The 18333-nt window shown below is 38.2% G+C and overlaps 3 protein-coding genes across 17 annotated transcripts; 2 read left to right on the top strand and 1 right to left on the bottom strand.

Annotated features, from left to right (window-relative positions):
• Nucleotides 1-66: 66 nt before the first annotated feature.
• Nucleotides 67-9287, top strand: LOC111251092 (uncharacterized). Of its 6 annotated transcripts, XM_086989146.1 has the most exons (6): nucleotides 90-802; nucleotides 1145-1330; nucleotides 4673-4810; nucleotides 7760-7962; nucleotides 8263-8471; nucleotides 8881-9287. In XM_086989146.1, exons 2-4 carry the CDS (start codon nucleotides 1269-1271, stop codon nucleotides 7881-7883), a joined length of 324 nt encoding a protein of 107 aa, XP_086845272.1. In that variant the 5' UTR covers nucleotides 90-802; nucleotides 1145-1268; the 3' UTR covers nucleotides 7884-7962; nucleotides 8263-8471; nucleotides 8881-9287. The 6 variants fall into 6 exon arrangements, 3 of the variants coding, with proteins under 3 accessions (XP_086845274.1, XP_086845273.1, XP_086845272.1); XM_086989148.1 differs by having other exon boundaries at nucleotides 67-1330; nucleotides 8451-8471; XM_086989147.1 differs by having other exon boundaries at nucleotides 69-1330; nucleotides 8361-8471.
• Nucleotides 9288-9770: 483 nt separating this feature from the next.
• mRpL21 (mitochondrial ribosomal protein L21) lies at nucleotides 9771-12903 on the bottom strand. Of its 3 annotated transcripts, none has more exons than XM_022807378.2 (5): nucleotides 12762-12903; nucleotides 11234-11408; nucleotides 10845-11009; nucleotides 10471-10608; nucleotides 9771-10192 (listed from the first exon to the last, which is right to left on the bottom strand). In XM_022807378.2, the coding sequence occupies exons 2-5, from the start codon at nucleotides 11321-11323 to the stop codon at nucleotides 10031-10033; spliced, it is 555 nt and encodes a 184-aa protein (XP_022663113.1). In that variant the 5' UTR covers nucleotides 11324-11408; nucleotides 12762-12903; the 3' UTR covers nucleotides 9771-10030. The 3 variants fall into 3 exon arrangements, with proteins under 3 accessions (XP_022663113.1, XP_022663111.1, XP_022663112.1); XM_022807376.2 differs by having other exon boundaries at nucleotides 11234-11315; nucleotides 12762-12802; XM_022807377.2 differs by lacking the exon at nucleotides 12762-12903 and adding an exon at nucleotides 12290-12446.
• LOC111251088 (uncharacterized) lies at nucleotides 12539-18116 on the top strand. Of its 8 annotated transcripts, XM_022807369.2 has the most exons (10): nucleotides 12669-12807; nucleotides 13299-13499; nucleotides 13727-13998; nucleotides 14819-15190; nucleotides 15467-15661; nucleotides 15941-16065; nucleotides 16182-16289; nucleotides 16456-16623; nucleotides 16786-17094; nucleotides 17477-18116. In XM_022807369.2, the coding sequence occupies exons 4-10, from the start codon at nucleotides 14851-14853 to the stop codon at nucleotides 17507-17509; spliced, it is 1278 nt and encodes a 425-aa protein (XP_022663104.1). In that variant the 5' UTR covers nucleotides 12669-12807; nucleotides 13299-13499; nucleotides 13727-13998; nucleotides 14819-14850; the 3' UTR covers nucleotides 17510-18116. The 8 variants fall into 8 exon arrangements, with proteins under 8 accessions (XP_086845267.1, XP_022663104.1, XP_022663101.1 ...); XM_086989141.1 differs by having other exon boundaries at nucleotides 12539-12680; nucleotides 16786-18116; XM_022807366.2 differs by having other exon boundaries at nucleotides 13727-13874; nucleotides 16786-18116.
• The last annotated feature ends 217 nt before the right edge of the window (nucleotides 18117-18333 follow it).

Genomic DNA, 18333 nt, shown 5'->3' with positions numbered 1-18333 from the left:
TTACCCTCTATTATAGCGTGAGATATCTGAATGCGGACGTTCTTATGAGTTTCCTCTAAAACTGTACGAAAAAAATAAAACTTTGCATGTGCTAGACGAGTCTCTCCGAACAGTCATGCCTATTGAACCCAACCATCATTCGCCAGGACTAGAGCTTTAACCTGGGCCCTTGACCACTTTCAGGTTTGTTTCAAGTGCTTTTTTTTGTAAATGTGTCAACATCTCCTTGGTAGCACCTCTGAGCAAGTCTACATTGTCGTGTCAAAACTCGTGGGACACTCGCTCGAAAATGCTTTACATAGAGCCGCAATTGCGACAGTAGCGGCCGCTAGCGGATTCAAATTTTGCGCGCTTGAGCCATTGTAATTTATCTTGCGCGTGTGGGAATTGGCGGAGAAGCTAACGATAGACTTTAAACTTGTATCGATTTGCATAGAGCTGAAGTGACAGCTTTAGTTTGAGTATTGCGAAAAGATGTGATATATTAGCTATTCGAATTCGTGTACAACGATTCGTTTATGAACGCAATGCACCGAGCACAATGCAGCGCACCTACAGGTGACTTTCTTTCACCCGAAAGAACCTTCGAGGGTATATAATTGATGAAGCATATCTGGGTGACGCAGTCCATCGTGACTTCGAGTATACCGTACATTGAAATCAAAGGGGACAACTATCCACTAGCAACCATCTAGATAACGCGTTGCCAAGGAACAGCTGACAATGTATTCGATGCGACGGGGGAGATAGTATTATTCAATAGCTGGCTATCTGGATATATATCTGCTACAAACTATTCTATGTATGTAAAAACAATGGAAATTTAGCTTTTAAAGTTTGTAACACATTTTTTACCTTTGGCTCTATTTTTGCACGCTTTTACTCTTCGCCATATTTAAAGCGATGGATTTCTATGCAGCGAGGCTTTTCTCGCTCAATACATGCTCTTTCCTAAAGACAGTAACAAGTACTTATTTATGAGCATCGTTTGCATAGGTCTAATGTGATAATTTTTTTTAGCTAGAACCATCAAAAAAACGACGTGCCGAAAAAGAAAAGACAAACGAGAAAGAGAGATATCGCTTTAATCGCTATGAACGAATGTATGTTATTAATTTATATGTAAATGGCGTTTCAATGAAAGGATCCTATTGTAAAATGCTAAACGTGGGCCGATCCAAATACACATAAGAGCATTGTCCAATATATTGGCGCACGCCAGCAAAACGCAGCAAACGACGGTTTATAATCGCCAAAAACCGACCAAGATGTCATTTTTGATCTGCGGTGTAGCGTCGATTTGGCACCCAAACGCGTCGTCCATATTGTTGTGAGTATATAATACCGCGTAATTTATAGAACGGCATAGAACTAGTATTTTCCACATATTTAGTATGCAGAAAGTAACTGCTTTATCGTTTTGTATGGGAAATGTCATCAAATACTAAATGCACAGTAAGCATTGAAATGAAATTGTACAAGAAATGTTCCAGTTTCCAGATTCATAAAGAAAATTTGAAAAATCTTTCCCGCTTCTTAAGTGTCAGACTTCTACGTAAGCTTGTCCTTGTATTATGCGAAACGACCGCGAAGTTAACAAATATATACCAATTGTACTAATTAATTTGCTCTAATAAAGAACATTTGCATTATAACGATATATATATATATATATACATATAGTACCCCATGCGGTCCATAGGATAATATGCCAGCTTCTATATATATTTTTCGTGGCACATAGCATTAGTAAGCTTATAGGTAGATTTTGCTATTCTTTGTATGTACAACAACATATTGAAAAGCGTTTCATAGTTATAGATATCTTTTTATGCTGCTATATTAGATGTTATTTTTAAAGGAGCTGAAGTTCGCAAAGGACTAAAAGTTAATTCTAGTTAAGCAATTTGAAAGCAACAATGTCCGCTAATAATTCCTTACTTCGACATAATACCTTACAATACAAAACATTTAGACATTTCCAAGTTATCAGACTTAGACTTCTCTCGATTACCACATTCACGACAAGCGCGCATAACCTGGGATCACATACTATACTTAGTAAGCCCACCTCCAACACCGCTCGCGCCGTCAAACCATAACGCGGACCCTCGCACATAGGACATCTTTCAGTGCACGCCTTGTGGGTTCTGCTATTGCGATCACTAATGATGTTAGCAGTGGCTAGCACATCTCATCTTTCCACGAATATTGGGCATATGAGCGTGCAGTATGTAAGCACCAACGACTCTTCCGTGAACACACAGACAGGTACCGTAACACTGCCGAATCATTTATGGGGTGCCCGTAAAATTGCTGCCAACGCTCCGCTCGTAATTCAGAAACATATGTGTCCAAAAGTAGCAACCCATCTTCCCTAAGGAAGTCCCAATGTAAATCGACCTCAAGCCTCTACCTCGAAAAAATGTCCTGGAGGGTTTCACCTAATCATCTTGATTCTCAGGGTTCAGTTGGCGGTAATCGACGGAACCCCATCGTTTTAGTCATTATCGAAGATTCTCGAGGTCGTCGCCTAGCAGAATTATGCGCTAATGGACACATCGAGTTTGCACGTACCCCAGGAAACCTTGGTACGGAAGGACATATCGAATGCAACGAGATCGCAAAGCTCGGGGATGAAGCTTTCCTACTGGGTCCTCGAACAATTGTGGTGGTCTCTTGTTCTACAATTGAGCACCTCTCTTCGATCAGACCGCAGCGTAGCAGCTATTTCAAAGGATTTACAATGTTTGAAAATGATCTGTTCGTATGGACCAATAATGTTGACCTATTTCATTTAGCGCCATGTCCTGGCGGTCATCGACAGCTGAAGTTAGTTGGTCAGACCGACATCGACTCACATAAAACTGGAGTGATAGTTCAAGTTCGGGTGCTTCGAAAAGATGTGCTGAAAAACTTGTTCGAGTTCGCGTATGGCGATCCGATTATCAATGCGATGCACCGAGTAAAATGCGATGCAACCACCGGCGAATTCATCTCGCGAGAAACAGTGTTCGAAGGAGCGCGAATCGATGCACTACATCCGGTTGGTGTGGACACTGAGAACTCTGAATATACGATTCATTGGGATCGAGGTGAAAGCAACTTATGGCTTGTGAAGCTTGCTATGGGAGAAGAAGTCGTCCGAATTGTGGTGTCTCAATACTGCTATGAATTTAAAACAGCATTTATAAGTAACTCGCACATCATTATCAAATTTAGAACTAGTCCAAAATTATATGTCCTAACTATGCTTAACGTCAAAACACTACTATCTATATCGATTCGGTTTGGGGAAGGTGAGGAAATTACCAATATCGTCCCCTTGCTAGCAAACATGTAATTGATGTGTGCATAACAGTGAAGTCCCAACGCGAACTATATGTAGATACGCATATAGTTACATATGTTAACAACACCAGTAAGCAATTGACTAACAAGGCACGTGCCTGTTTTAAACTATAAACGAAATTGAAGGATTTTATAAATATAGCTCTTAAATTTTGTAAAACATCTTTTACCTGCTGCTCTACTTGTGCGCGTGCATCAAATGCGTGATCAATTGTCTTTTAGTATTCAATGAGAGTTTTTGGTTTGAAATTTTTGTGAAACATTTTGAAATATTGATATTCACTTTAATAAACAAGTCAAACATGATTATTATATTAAAAATCCATATCAGCAGCTACATATCTCTGCATTGCAAGTAGTACAATTCCTTGACAACCTCTTTATGAGAGAAAAAGGCGAATACAAAAAACAAACAAGGAAAGATGGCTTTTATTACCATTAATGAACTATTGTACCAACTATTCATTTGTACAACTTTACTCATTAATAATCGACTAATTATTAGATCACATTGTACAAGGTTGTATTGGCTCCTATGTGTTCATATTTACATTTAGAAATGAGCCGTCCTAAGCGTTCGCGCCTATCCAGTAGGTCCTGTCGGCTATAATTTGTCGCTGTCAAACTAAAAATTGAGGAACATACCCGTATATGGAGCAAACGATCTTAGGCACATACACACTTCTCGTCAGAATATAACACTATTTGATTTGCTGAATTACAAAAAAAAAAAGGCAAGTTTGATTATTGCCTGACATCTGCGGAAAACGTCTTCAAATAATAAATACAAGGCGAATACGAAAATTAAATTGTACGATATTTCCAGGCTTGTTAATACCTTCTATACATGTTTATATATATAGATGTAGATGTTTTTCGCTTTTTGAACTTTACATTTCCATTTAATTATATTGAGATACCACCACTAAGTTAACTGATTTATGCAGCTTATCCCATATTTCCAAGTTTATTGGAATAAAAATTATAATGGTTTGCGTTCGCCTCATTAACGGTACTACAGTAAAACATTTTATAATAAACGCAAAACATAAGTGACACTGACTACGAAGGTTGAATTCTAACAAAAAATATTTTTTTGGAACTAACAGATGTCTCACTTTAAACTTTGTGAAATTCTGTTAGTCACGCTTTTTTAAGTGTTTCAGTGCCAATCAATAAAATACTGCAAATGTTTAGCGTTACCGTTTATGTCAAGCATGCTCTGTTTTCGGGTTAATCACAAAGGGAGGCTAGGCATGATACATTTGGATTTATTAAAATGGTCATAATGTAATATAAATACATTTACATTAATTTGTAGGAAATCGTTATCCCCGGTGCGGGAACCACATTTTTTTCTCAACTGTTTAACGCGGACCTTTCTAAAGTCCCTAAAACCGTTGCAAGGGATAAAATTGCAAAGAGTAGCTACGCATGGGAAACGCTCGGGTAATATCATGTACGCAACATATCTGCTTATTTTTTATTATTACTATACATCTTATATATATGTTTAATATATAAAATGTATATATATATAAGTTATATATTCGACAATAAAGATGTTCTCAATTAATGGAGAAAAAAATTATCTCCATCGTATTGTAGAAGTTGGTTATGCCACGCTTTGGATTAGATAGCAGATATTTTCTGTTATAATGGAATTTTGATTCGTAGCAGATTGCCAGACGTTGCAGCCTGGATTCGAACCTGGGCATAGGCACACTTCGTTTCACGCTGAGAGCGAAAATCGCTTCCTGAACAGAGTTCTAATGACGATACCGGACTTAAAACTCGAAACAGAAAGACTCGCAGACGTTCTAAGCCAGTGGCTACCCAGTGCTAACAGATCCCAAAACAATCGATGGCCGGTTTTTACTTAACGCTAGCAGATCCGATACTTTAAATTCACTTAAGTCTACGCTTACCTTTCGATTACCACATACACTATACTATAGTCCTAAGTTTTGATATGAAGGGTGATTAGCTCATAATCGAAGATTCCTTTCCGCCAGTCATATGGCATGGAGCTTTATTACAGTTTGGAGCACCTTATTATTGACGATCTGATTCACTTTTAATCACCAGCAATCAGCCGCTTTAAAGATAGTTTTATTTCGTTTCTCTTCTATAGGATTTCGCAGATAAGACACGATCGAGTGAATTCTTTTGTATCAATCCGCATGACACCCAAATATAGAGCTTTGTGACCAAATATAATCGTTCAGAACTGTGTGGTGCTAGATGTTTAGTTGCTTTACTACTTAATTAGCACAGCTACTCACTTGTCGGCACGCTGAGCTCTATAGTTAGTCGATGACTACAAGAAGCATCTCTCAGGACGAAATTTTGAAAAAAAAACGACAAAATCATCATTGGGCCGTTTCTTTCGATATCTACGTTATTTTGAACAACTTTATTTATATATATACATGCATATATATAGAGAGAGAAAGAGAGAGAATATTGTAGAGGTACACGGGTCAGAAATTTAGAGGGATCTGGGTTACTAGACTGTTTTCTTTGGTTAAATTTTAAACGGTCGGGTTATATGCGAATTTTTATCGAGCTATTACTAACCAATAAAGAAGCGTAACCATTTCGATTATTAACCACGATTCCTTATATTCTAAAATTACGTTTTGACGTAGCAGACTGAAATCTAGTTACGTTTGTCAAAAATCCCTACGTGAAATCATATCACGCGGTCGCTCTGGGCGTCTGTCGTTCAGGGTAAGACGGGGCTGTAGTTTTACACTCGCGGTGCCATATATGTTTGTTATCAGCAACGCGTAGAAGAAATTTTGACAGCATTATTTATATTCATGCAATGGAAAATTCCGGTAAAAGGAATCGCGAATATATGCGCCACACAGCGGATAATTATGATTATAGATCAGAATTCATAATTGATTGGTATATTGGTAATAGGACCATCTTTCTACGCGTTTTAGTCCACTCAAGACGCCCTTGAGGAGCGACATGCACGTCCCTGCTGTTCCCATTCTCTTATCGAACAAAAATCAAGCCGTCGATTTACTAGCGTTTTTCAACAGTGTCTATGCAGTGATGCCTCATGTGGACCTATGCTAGATGAATAGACCTGTCTAACTCGACAGTAAATTATGAAAAGAAAAGACTGGCTTCTAGCCATAATGAGCTTATTCTAGAATAGAAAGCATTTTTATTTTAACTTCGTTGGATAATTGACTTCTGCTTACGAAATCATTAGTGACCCATATAGACCCACTTTGTGAGGCTATCATTATCTTAAGAACGCTCTCATCTAAGTGCAATAGAGTGAACGAAAAAGTTCAGTCATCCTACTTTATTGGATCCGCTTATTGATGCACCCAAAGTGGCCACAGAGGAAAAATGTTTACTGTTTTTAACACCATCAAACAGAGCATCGATTAGCTTGAACTTCGATCGGATCTACGTGCTATACTACGATTGCGCTACGTCATTTAACGGTGATAACATTCAGTATTATTGACACAACTTTAAGTGAGAAGTACGTTACCAAATAAGCCTTACTTGTTTCAAAGACGGGGAGCTGCCTTTTTTGTAACTGAAAAGAATGTCTGAATATGACAGTTCATAAGAGCGGTAAAATCAAATCGATTATGTTTTTTTCACGTCAGCAATGATATTTAAGTCTTTAATGTGTTTCCTGTTACATTGTCATGATAGCCACGATGTCAAAAGAAAGTAGAAACACCTCTCGCGAGCCATAGATTTCAAGCTCGTACTGAAGAGCGCACCATGATACAAAGCAGACCTTTCTTTGATCACTATGACTAAAGTGTGTTGGCTCGAAATGCAACGTGTTATAGAATCAAATTCCGTAGTCATATGAGTCCTCAAGGTGTTCTAGAAACAGCCCTTCTATTGACCAGGATACCGCTTTGTAGGTAAATATGGAAATCACTTCTTAACAATTCTGGGCTGCCTAAAAACGCGAATGTATTAGATTTGTACTAAACCCAAAATTGTCAACGAGCTTCGTTAGCCTAATGAACAACAGCTATATATATATATATATATATATATATATATATAAAACAGAGGAGGGGTGGTTCATGCTTTTAATGACGTTTGCAGGGAAGTCATAACAATCCCCAAAGAAATTAAAACTTCGTTTTGATTCAAGAGTAAGCATTTGTGCAAGAATTTGGTTTAGCAACTAATCTTATATGACCCAATTTCCTGCAGTGGCCAGGTGACCTCTTAGTTAATACGCCGCTTACCGTGGGTGATCATTTCGGTAGCTATGTATCGCTTCACACACTGCCCATCGGGTTTATATCTCAAAATATTTAAGACAGGAAGGTAAATTACGGGTTGTAAATATTCTCTAGAAATAAAAGTCGCAAAATTATTTCCTCAAATTGGTCGATATCTTTAGGTGGCTCAAGCGTATTGAGGCGGGAATTTCTGACAAGCTTATCCAGCTCGTTGGTTCGGTTTTGTTGAAAAACCCCAGTGCGATAGAGGACGGCGTGGCAAAATTACACCCCCGGAAACGGTGACATAGATGGCTCAGGGCGACAGCCTCAGCTCCGTACTTAATTTCATTCCTCCTAAACGATTTCCCAAGCAGTAAAATCGGTGAGTCCGAATCTGTGAAAGCAAATGTTATATTGTATGCCGATGATCTCTTAATTTACGAAGTATGACGTTTCGAAATTCGCCAGACATAGGCCCGTTTTCAGTTGCACATAAGAGACGTTGGTCTAGAAATCAACGTTGACAAAGCTAAGGCTATGAAGTTTAGAAAAGTAGAGTTACTAGTAGAAAATAACACTGCAACTGTTCACTCCTGAGTCACATTAGAGTCTATTTAGGTGCTATATAGGTCTGTTTCTTCCTTGTTGCATGTAACAAAACGTATTGGATAAACACTGGTAGCGAATGCTCTCAAAGAAAGGCCGTCACCCCTCGTTCTGAATACGACAAAGCATTGGGCTTATATTCTTCTTGCCATAACCGCTATGTGTATTTGCTAGCGGATACACTATTTATTGATGACCTCTAATGTCAGCTATCTGGAACGAACGGCCGCAATTCCTTGATACCGGTACTGTACTGGACAAAAGATTGTGGAAGCCATCTAGCAGGTAGGGGATTACCTTCTTTAAATAACGTGGCCCAGACAAAAAGAACGTCATTGTGGCGTTATGTACTATGCACTTCATTTTATTTTTAATTCTATTGCTATTTTAAATTTATAAAACATTTTATGTTTATATTGCTTGTATACATGACACCTGACAAAGATGAACATAAATGATGAAACAGATACAGCTGTTTCAACTGTATCTGTTTGTAGACAAGATAAAGCAAGAAGCTAAAAGTACTTACACATATTAGGGCGTTTAGTATTAAATGCGATATGATGAACAATATTTTTCCAACTCTTTTTTCATAAATATAATTAGATTATTATTTGTTGAAGTATGGACCTTTACTACATACGACTATTTGTCACTTGGCCATTTGGGATAACGATTTATTTAACCGTTACAGGAGTTTGTACGCTCTCGACAAAAAAATTCCGACATCATGAAGTTCGATCACGTTCCTATTAAGAAGTCACCAAGATATCAATGGTATTCTGTAGCAGAAGGATAATTCCGGTTATTAAATCCGGTATTTTTGGTGTTTTGATCTATACGATGTAAGGTTTAATATAATAAAAGTGCATTATATCTGTTGAATAAGCTTCGTTTCATTTACAGTCTTTTTTCCATTGCTAACAGTGCACTCTAGCCGTAGTCGACAAATCAGGAACTCATAAAGCTGCAGGATAGTACCCGCACTAGACGACTACACAGACAGCAAAAGTTTGTGTTGTTACACATGTGCTTCATGGCGATATTCCGCTCACTGTTATGACTCGGAGCAAAGGAAAATGCCTCTACTACCTCACTTTAGGTCCCCGTTCATATTGCGTGACACTAATTTGTCCAATTGATTTACTATATTCATTTGAAAGGAATCAAGTACGATAACGCTAGATACATCGAATGTCAGTGCTACGACCGGCACGCCTCGACCGACTTGTGTCGGCCTCCACCACAGGTTTCAGCACTTCGGTACGCGTGACATAGGATCTTTTAAAAGACCCATCTTTTGCTGAAACTTTTAAAACCAGCAGCTTATGGTACTTAGTAGTAGGTCCAGCACCGAATATGAGGTTCATACGGCGGACTGCCTCTTCCGCTGTACTTTTGAGATTATTCTCGACAACTCGGTGTTCAAATTCTCCGTGGCAAACTGCAATTCATTTGTTGGAAGTTGGACCGACGATATTCGAGCAGACGGTTGTTTTGAAATACGAAATTAATGTTTTTCGCATTTTATATTAAATTCGCTAGGCTAAGGCGCTAAAATACATTGAAAATTCCAAAAAAGCATCGCTTTGTCAAATATATTCTTTTATTCTATGTACCTCTATAAAAAATTTAACCACACATTTTTTCGGCTATTGTTATTCATATTTTGAACGGGCTGAAAATAATGTTCATGCAAGCATTTTTATTAATTAACAAATAGTCGAGCGAAATGTATTTCTATAGCTAGTCTATAGTCTATAGTCCAACTTTCTAGTTTTTTTCAAACATTGCTCTAACATGTACACCACAAGTAATGCCCCAAAATACAATACTATTTTTTCTTACGGGTCGATCGTCTTAAGTAATTGTATTCCATTGATCCTTAGCACCATGTATTTATCTCGAAAGAAGTATGAACGATGAAGACGAGTCCGTTGAATGTGCAAAAACCTCCTGTACTCGTAATTCAACGTTTTCTCTACCACGGTCGCCAGCACCCGAACCTGTAAAAAAAATAGAAGAAACGAACGAGCAGAAACTGACGGATATGAGAAAAACAATGCTAAAATTTACGTCAAAAACTCATGTATGATCATATTCATTCTATGTGGTTCTACTAAAGCAGATTATGTACTGTCACATTGAAATGGATTTATTATAATCCTAAAATACTTTTCATAGCTTGCGTAAAGGAACAGCTAGAAATGTTATGAAATTCGTCATGTTCTAATGTATATTTACTGTACAAATTTTTACCGAAGAAGAAAGGTGTTTAACTCACCATCGTTTTGTCAATGAGTGGCCTGCCAATAATGGAGAAGTCGGTGCCACCAACCAGCAGTATTTTCTCTAGCGAAATAGTTTCGCCAATTTCGACCGGCAAATGGGCTTGTATAGCGATCATATCTTCAGCTGTTACCTTCAACAGTTGACGATGTGCGTCTGATCAGAAGTCTACATGTAACATGAATCCTCAAGCACATAGTATACGAAAAAATCAATCCCACTTTCGCAATTCCTAGTGAATGCTGCTACGAAAGCTCTCTGAGATCTTTCTACTTTGTGTCGACTTCGGCAAATAAAAAAGGATAAGCTTTTCCACTAAGGTTTCTATATCAACCCGCAACGATGCCAAAAGGAAATATGTCTGCATACCTTGAATTGTTTACCATTAATAAAGACTACCGCAAATAATCTACTGTACGTGTCTTCAGTTATCTGCCGATTGATCGCGCCAATTACGTCGTCGACAATACGATAGTCTCGCATTTCATCCACAATTTCACCCCGATGCACTGGACCCGCCGTGGCAACACCAGCCTGTGAGCAGCCGAGATCCAAACGTAAATCTGACGTCAAAATTAACTGTATATACATTTCAGCTACTCACAAAAATTTGTCAATTTAAATATCCAATAATTATTGCACATATGAATAATGTCCACTACATATCATTACCGAGGATGCGTAATCTATGTAAACGTAAGGCTTTCGGAACTTCCATTAAAATTGAGTAGAGATTACTATCATACTACCATACACACCTTGGAAGTGATGGGGACTCTGTTTCTAAAACCATTCCTGCCAATGACGTTGAGGCCGGTGGCAGTTGATGATAGGACACGCCTGAACATGTTGACACTGGTTAATAATTAATGCTGAAATTTGGGGGAATTTATCGTCGAAAACAATCGAGGTTGTCTTCAGCTAATAGTAGGTCTGCAAATATATGCAAAAAAGAAAAACGATTTTTGCCGTTGCTTTGTAATTTGTCACGAATACACCAAGTAAGCAGAGGACAATTCGTAGTCATTCGATAAATCAGGCCTAAAAGCCAAATAAAGCAGAAAACTCGTTTTAATATATATAGTTCCTGCCACGCAACGTACTACTATCTCTAAGGTGACAGTTTTACTGTTACTAAAGGCGTACTAACTAAACACTTTTTTCATTGTTGTTCTTTAAGAAAAACAAGTCCTTGAAACATTGGCAAAAGCTGAATGTTGGCCTTTTTAATCCAAGCAAATGAGCACTAAAATGTATGGACTCTAACAGTATGCAATATGGCCAGTTATTCGTTTCATACGAGTCTTAAAAAATAGGTTGAAATAACAGTAAATAAATTAAGTGCTACCACAAAGATGTGGATATGACTTCAGGAGAAAATTACTAAATGCAGCTGAAGTGTTAAGCACTGCAGGCCGACTTTTACTCCATTGCACATTACAGTAACGCTGTCTACCGCTCATAAAAACTATAAAAGAGCCAGCGTCTATCAAGTAATATATCAATAAAATCCATTCAAGTCTGTAAATTAAATAAACAAGCCTAGGTATTTTCTTATGAATTTAATGTAAATCTAAATCCAGACTCGGCATGTTATAACTTACTGTTGCCTTTTCAAAGTTTCGGCGAACTTTGAGCTAAGCATTTCCTATAACAAAAGTTTCACAACAAAGTTTGCCGACATTCCACAAATATCCCAATCTCTCTATCTGCCGATGTATATTCAAGCGATTTATTACATCACTGAGCAACATGATCCATTTATCTTAACGTCGAAACAGCGAATCAAAAAATATGATTAATATGAAACTCACAGTTCTAGCGAAAACTGATCCTTATTCCTCGAAGTACTCAATTTATATCTTTCTACGACAATTGCAAATCCTTAGGAATGCCCAAGAAAGAAATAATGCACACTGTATTGCCATTGAACAGCTCCATGTTCTTCGCTGCGCGGTACCGATGAGGATACTTTTAATATGTAAGACATGTGTGGTACCTCACAGTATCACACGTTATCCCTGCGCACACAGTAATTAGCTAATATCTCCGACTTATAACGCGAAATCTGCATATGTTTACTTGGCAAACTTTCAAATTAACTTACAGTGACTTTACTGTCTTTGAATATAAAGCTAGTTACGTTCATTTCCGTGTGGCACGGGTCATGCGAGGTTGTGGCACCCTACCCTTGACTGCAAAATAGTGGGTTCTAAATTCGAACACTTGTTGTGCATGCAAATAGAAATTTCTTTACCAGCTCCTTTCGTTACTTTCTAGACTCACGTTCTATTCGGAAGTTCCAACGGCATCAGGATAAACTTATAGAAAGGTGGGCAGTACAAGAGCGTATGCTTAGATTACGCGTAGAACGACCTACTGATGGCTAATATGTGACAATCGGGACCATACCTAGGAACGCATGGTAGTCCCGGTTTGAATCCAGGCGTAGTCGTACTTTGTTTTGTGGTGCGAACAAGTCGTCTGATGTAATTCCTAATGGCGGTTTCGGAAGTAAAACTGAAAAAAATAGCCTGAAGTACCCTAGAAGTCTATAAATTCATCTAAATACTTGTTTCTATCACGTTTGTGTAGAGCTTGATTGGACATCGTAACAAGGTTTGTTAGTGTGTAGTGGCCAGGGTGACTACTTTTCCTACCCATCAAGCTTGTTCACTTTGTTTAAATGCCTTATCTGATGTTAGCGTCCTCTGTAAAATTGTTCGTCTTGCCTCCGAAAGCTATTGATGCTTGGCCGTTGAAAATCGACAAGTTAGTTGCTGGATTGTTTGCTAATAATCATTGTTATTACTAAATGGCCAGGCTTTCACGATGTCTCTTGGTGGTAATCAAGGTATTATCGGACCTCTGGGTAGTGATGTACCTTCTATTATGAAAACACACTGTCAACATCTACAAATTAATGGTGACCACATAAGTGTTGCCATTACACCATTTTCCAATCGTTTCTTCGTCATCGTGTCCTCCTACGGCAAAATCGGAAACCTTCTCGATATATCAAGGGTGAGTTGGCATTTGTGAATCTTTCTTTTTGGCGATATAATACATTTTAAACGAGTGGCCACAAAATTTCCGGTTTATTTTACACACTCCGAGAAACAAGTTTTTCCATAATTTCAGATAGTAAGATGTGTATATGTTGTAAGCTACTGTGTGCAAAGTATTTGTGGGGGCGAATTGAAACGTACCAGCAACAATTCCCTAACAAGCTTGGTGCCTGTTTTTTTAAGGAATCAGTCCCATATGAAGCGTCATTTGGAGTTTCTGCTGGACGTGCCGATAACGACGACGTAATTTCAGTGAACCGACTTCTAGGGGCGGAAGATGAAGGTGTCGAAACGGCGGGTCGCTACCTAGCTGAGAAGATTATGGTGAAAAGTAATGGAAGAGTTAATTCAGTCCTTCTTGGAATTAGTCTCACAAACTATGAGAAAGTTATTGTTAAGGAACTCACCGAGAAGATCTTAGCTATGCTGTGAATTCGCCGTTAAGAATTAAAGTCGTATGTGTATTTATGTTAACAGTAATAAATGGTTTTTTGTAACAAAAATGTTTATTACGATCAGGTCATTTTAGGTTATCTTTAGAACAGCATTGGCTAGAGTTATAAAAAGCGTTTTATCCAAGCGGGTGCAAACGAACGCTGTTTAGTAACGCAGAAATAGTAATTCATGCGAAAAGAGAAAACAAGGATAAGGTAACGCTTAGAATAGTGCGGATTAACAGTGACTTTACAATAAGACTGCTTTTTGCCAGCTATATTTTTTCTTTAGATCTGCTTCTCACTTAACTCTTAACACATTTTTGCCTCTGATTCTATGTATACATTGTCACAGCCTGTGCCTTGCTTTAAGCAAATATTAATATGGCCAGTGTACTGCACTCAAGACCTTTGATCACCCATTACTGAAAAATCAGCTTAAATATTTTTTGGACTTATTCAGCAATATACGACAACAAGCAGACATTTGTTTATAGATTGCGCCTTCTTGAGACTTAGCATTTAAGGCTGCGTTTACTTTAGCAGTTTGATTCTCAACACCCTATGCTTTTTAAAATGTGCATTTTTGCGCATGTCTCTTTCAATTGTTGGAGACTAAGCAGCAGCAAACTGATTACAGTGCTTACGTATGTGAGTAGCGAACACGTCTGGAATGTGGAATTTCATCTATATATGATGCAGGAACTTTGTAATGTAAAAAGGGTAACGAAGGATATAATAGTTATATATACTGTCGGCAGACGAGAAATAGTATGTGGAAGAAAAAAACAGTTGCTTTTCACTTAAATAATGTCCATCCCATTTTAATCCTTTTCTTTAGGTGAAACCAAGCTTCTTTAAGCCATTTCGCAGATGACAATGGGTCCACCCAGCCAAGAAAAAGCTGATTCACATTCGGCGGCTTTGGCTTCTGCCAAACTTTCGGATCAAACGTCAACATCAAATTGTCAGCGCAGGTCGCAGCGCAGATCGACAGCTGTCTATGAGTGCATTTTTTGCTCGATCACTTTCACAAACCGAAACGAACTCGAAACTCACCTTACGTCTCACGTGGATTGCTCCCCTGAGACGGAATCCGAAAAGGTTCAAGATGATGCAGTACGACAGGAGGCACTCTCTTGTCCAGTCTGTAATGATTTTACAACATGGAGGCAGGACGAACTGCAGCAACACTTCGATAATCATATAATGGGTACGTAACAAAAACATTGGATTATTGGGCTGCAATTCACAGAATGTTATTGGTTTTTTTTCTCTATGGCAGAATATTTCATGCACAATATTACTGTAGCAAAGAATTACTTATAGGTTCTTTACGTTTGTATATTCATTATAACAATTGACGAATGTTTTTAGACGTTCTACTATAAATAGGTGTCTGCAATTAATTCAACTCTTCCTTATAAGGAATAAACATTTGTTTCATAATAATTGGTTAAATGCTGTCTCTTTTTTTCACAAATCGCAGGCTACAAATGTGTGTTTTGCGATTTTACGACTCTGAGGAAAACTCGTCTACGCAGCCACTTACCTCAACACGCGTTCGAAAGGAACTTCAAGTGTGAACTATGCGGAATGGGCTTTTATAAAAATGACCTACTTAGTAGACATAAAAAAACGCATGGACCAAAGAACTTTGCGTGTACACAATGCGATCACACAAGTAGGTGTCTTACTACACTCGGAAAAATAATTGTTTTTGCCTTGTTTTATATTAACTCATTGAAGCTCTCTCCTGAGCGAAAGCTGTACATTGAAATATCGTTAGTCTAAGAAATTTTTAGATTTAAACTGTATTACACTACTTGCAGAATGAATGAGCAAAACAAACTATATGGCGACTAGAGGAGTACGAATTAATTTCTCCGTCTTTCGTTTTCCACTGTCTGTTTTATTGTGGTCTTTACTATGCTTGATCCTGATATCCTTCCAATGAGAACAGCGTATTCCCAACGTATGCTCAACGATCATCGTATACTCAAACATTCATCGGATAAAGTCCACAAATGCAAGGAGTGTGGTCAACATTTTAGACATTCGGCAGATCTCAGCATTCACCGAAGAAGGGTTAGTCATAAAATACCACACAAAAAAGTTTGTCCAATACTGGAATGCGAAGAAGTGTGAAGCCGTCAGAAATAAGGCAATGTACAAGGCAATAATAGGACGGATTCTTTTTTCAGATCCACAACTTGCAAAACACAAAGTTTGGCAAGAGCGACATCAAGCGTTGTCCTGATTGCACGTTTGAGACTAAACGAAGACCCGAGTTTATTTTGCATCGCTACGAGGTAGTAAAGAGATGTAAAGCTCAGCAACTAATAGATAAAGACAAAAGTTTGGATTAATTTGAGAAGTTTTCTAAAGGCAGTTAATCATTCTTATAAATGCCAGTTAGCGAAGCGCTAATATTACACAAAGGCATCACATTCATTGCTTTGTCGTCTCTTATTGCAGGTTCACGAGTCGTTTCCTATGATACGTTCGGATTCGATGGAACTGCAGTGCGCGATGGAAGGTTGTACGTTTTCTATTGACTCCGAACTAAAGTTCGTCACACATATTCAAGCAAAACATAGAGCTGCAACAACGTCGAGCAGTGAAAAAGATCAACAACAGTGCTTGGTAAGTTTTGGAAACTTTTTGAGTTTCTGTACCGATGGACTCCGATATTCCCATCAGATGTAAAGAAAGTGATGCATTTTGGACCATTTATTATGTTACTCAAATTTTGAATGTTTTTACCGACGAGTGCTATGATAGCTACATTTTGTACGTGCATTGCAGTCATGTCGGCTGTGCAGAAAGAAGGAGACCTGTACACACACGAGCAGTGGACGACCTCGCGGCTCAAAATCAGCGAAGAAGAAGAAACTGAATACCACTGCTGGCACCAGCAATAACAATAAAAATACTAGTGACTGTAACACCGATGTCGCTATAGTTGGCTGGGATTCAGCTCCAATCAGTTGTAACAAGGACAAAGCCAAGGAAACTGCTGAAGACAGCATAAAGGATTTCCCTACTTCCCAGAAAGAAGCGGACCCGAGGCCCGGTTCTGCCCAACAGCATACACAGCGACAACCAGTCGAACAGGTCGGCATTATGCCAATTTCACCTTACGTCGTTCCAGAATCGACAGGAAGCACCGAATTATCTTAAAACTGCTTAAAAGTAGTGGTTTACGAATCCTTTTACGCAAAATTTTTGGATGAAATTAAGTGCATCAAATTTCGTATGGTGCAATTTTTAAACGCTCGCTGGTTTGAATCTATCAACGCGCATCTGTGCACAGCATGTGTCAATAGCGTACGATATTTAAAAAGATAGGATAGATCAATAAGATTATTATAACAGAACGCGTTTTGTACCTGAAACTTGCTCGATAATACCTATTATTAATAAATATCGTAGTATAAAAAACATATTGAAGAATCATCACAATCAAAAGGCCAATCAATATTTCGTATTCTTGCAGGAAATCGCTTCACTTGTGAATGACTGCCTTTAGCAGGCAACAGGTAATGCTAATTCAAAAGACAAACAATCTACTATAACAATTATGTCCAGGTTCTCATTAATTCCTATGCCGCGACGACAACTACAGTCACTTCTGTGTGGTTAATATTACTCACATCGTTGGTCTGTGTGTAGTAGATGCTAGATTCAGATGTGCCGCGGCAGATGATCAAATCTGTTATAGTTCTTGTCAAAAGAAGCTTACTAGATCAGATATTTTGCACAGGTCCAAAAGATAACTCAACCAGTGCTCTCAGGCCTGAATGTCTAGCTCAATTAATGGCCTTATGGCTGTATTTTGGGTTTTGCGCAGTATTTACGACCGATGCAAGACGGTCTAAGCACCTGTTAGAGTGTCTTGAGAGTGTTACATTAAAATACACGAGACTTTTATTGTAAGAAACAAGCGGTACGTTGCATCCACCAGATGATTAAAATAACTATGGTAAATTCACTATGCGGAGCAAAAGATGTCTGTAAACGTCAATATCGTGTTGTTTAATTCTTAACTTTTACTAACTAAAGCAAACCGAATGTACATCTTTCGTCATACGCACAATATCCTGAAAATAAATATTGTTTGTTAGCGCCTTTGTAAATACTTTTTCGTGCATTGAGATGACAAGAAGATTAGGTTAGCTTAGAACCATATTCACTTGATCTTAGAGTCCACTGATATACATGCCTCTTTATATTGTAATACATAAAATTTGTCACGAATACAAAAGTATCAATCATCAAAGATGTCGATTTTAGAGCGATTAATATGGCAAATACAATGCTCTTTTGTATGATGTAGTCCTGGAATATATTAAC

The sequence above is a fragment of the Varroa destructor genome, unplaced genomic scaffold (assembly GCF_002443255.2).
Source record: "Varroa destructor unplaced genomic scaffold, Vdes_3.0 BEIS01000005.1, whole genome shotgun sequence".
Taxonomy (NCBI): Eukaryota; Metazoa; Arthropoda; class Arachnida; order Mesostigmata; family Varroidae; genus Varroa; species Varroa destructor.
Note: the sequence above shows the minus strand (reverse complement) of the source record. Positions and strands in the feature narration are given on the sequence as shown.

Excerpts from the sequence above, each read along its gene's own strand:
- mRpL21 (XM_022807376.2), bottom strand. The coding sequence starts at position 12,787 with ATGCCGTTGGAACTTCCGAATAGAAC. Across the intron at positions 11,316-12,761 it reads TTGGAACTTCCGAATAGAAC|GCGTGTCCTATCATCAACTG; the intron begins GTGAGTCTAGAA and ends CAACATGTTCAG. Across the intron at positions 10,193-10,470 it reads CACTCATTGACAAAACGATG|GTTCGGGTGCTGGCGACCGT; the intron begins GTGAGTTAAACA and ends TTTTTTTTACAG.
- LOC111251088 (XM_086989141.1), top strand. The coding sequence starts at position 14,851 with ATGACAATGGGTCCACCCAGCCAAGAAAAAGCTGATTCACATTCGGCG. Across the intron at positions 16,066-16,181 it reads TCAGCATTCACCGAAGAAGG|ATCCACAACTTGCAAAACAC; the intron begins GTTAGTCATAAA and ends TTCTTTTTTCAG. Across the intron at positions 16,624-16,785 it reads AAGATCAACAACAGTGCTTG|TCATGTCGGCTGTGCAGAAA; the intron begins GTAAGTTTTGGA and ends CGTGCATTGCAG.
- LOC111251092 (XM_086989148.1), top strand. The coding sequence starts at position 1,269 with ATGTCATTTTTGATCTGCGGTGTAGCGTCGATTTGGCACCCAAACGCG. Across the intron at positions 1,331-4,672 it reads AACGCGTCGTCCATATTGTT|GAAATCGTTATCCCCGGTGC; the intron begins GTGAGTATATAA and ends ATTAATTTGTAG. Across the intron at positions 4,811-7,759 it reads AAACGCTCGGGTAATATCAT|GTGGCTCAAGCGTATTGAGG; the intron begins GTACGCAACATA and ends CGATATCTTTAG.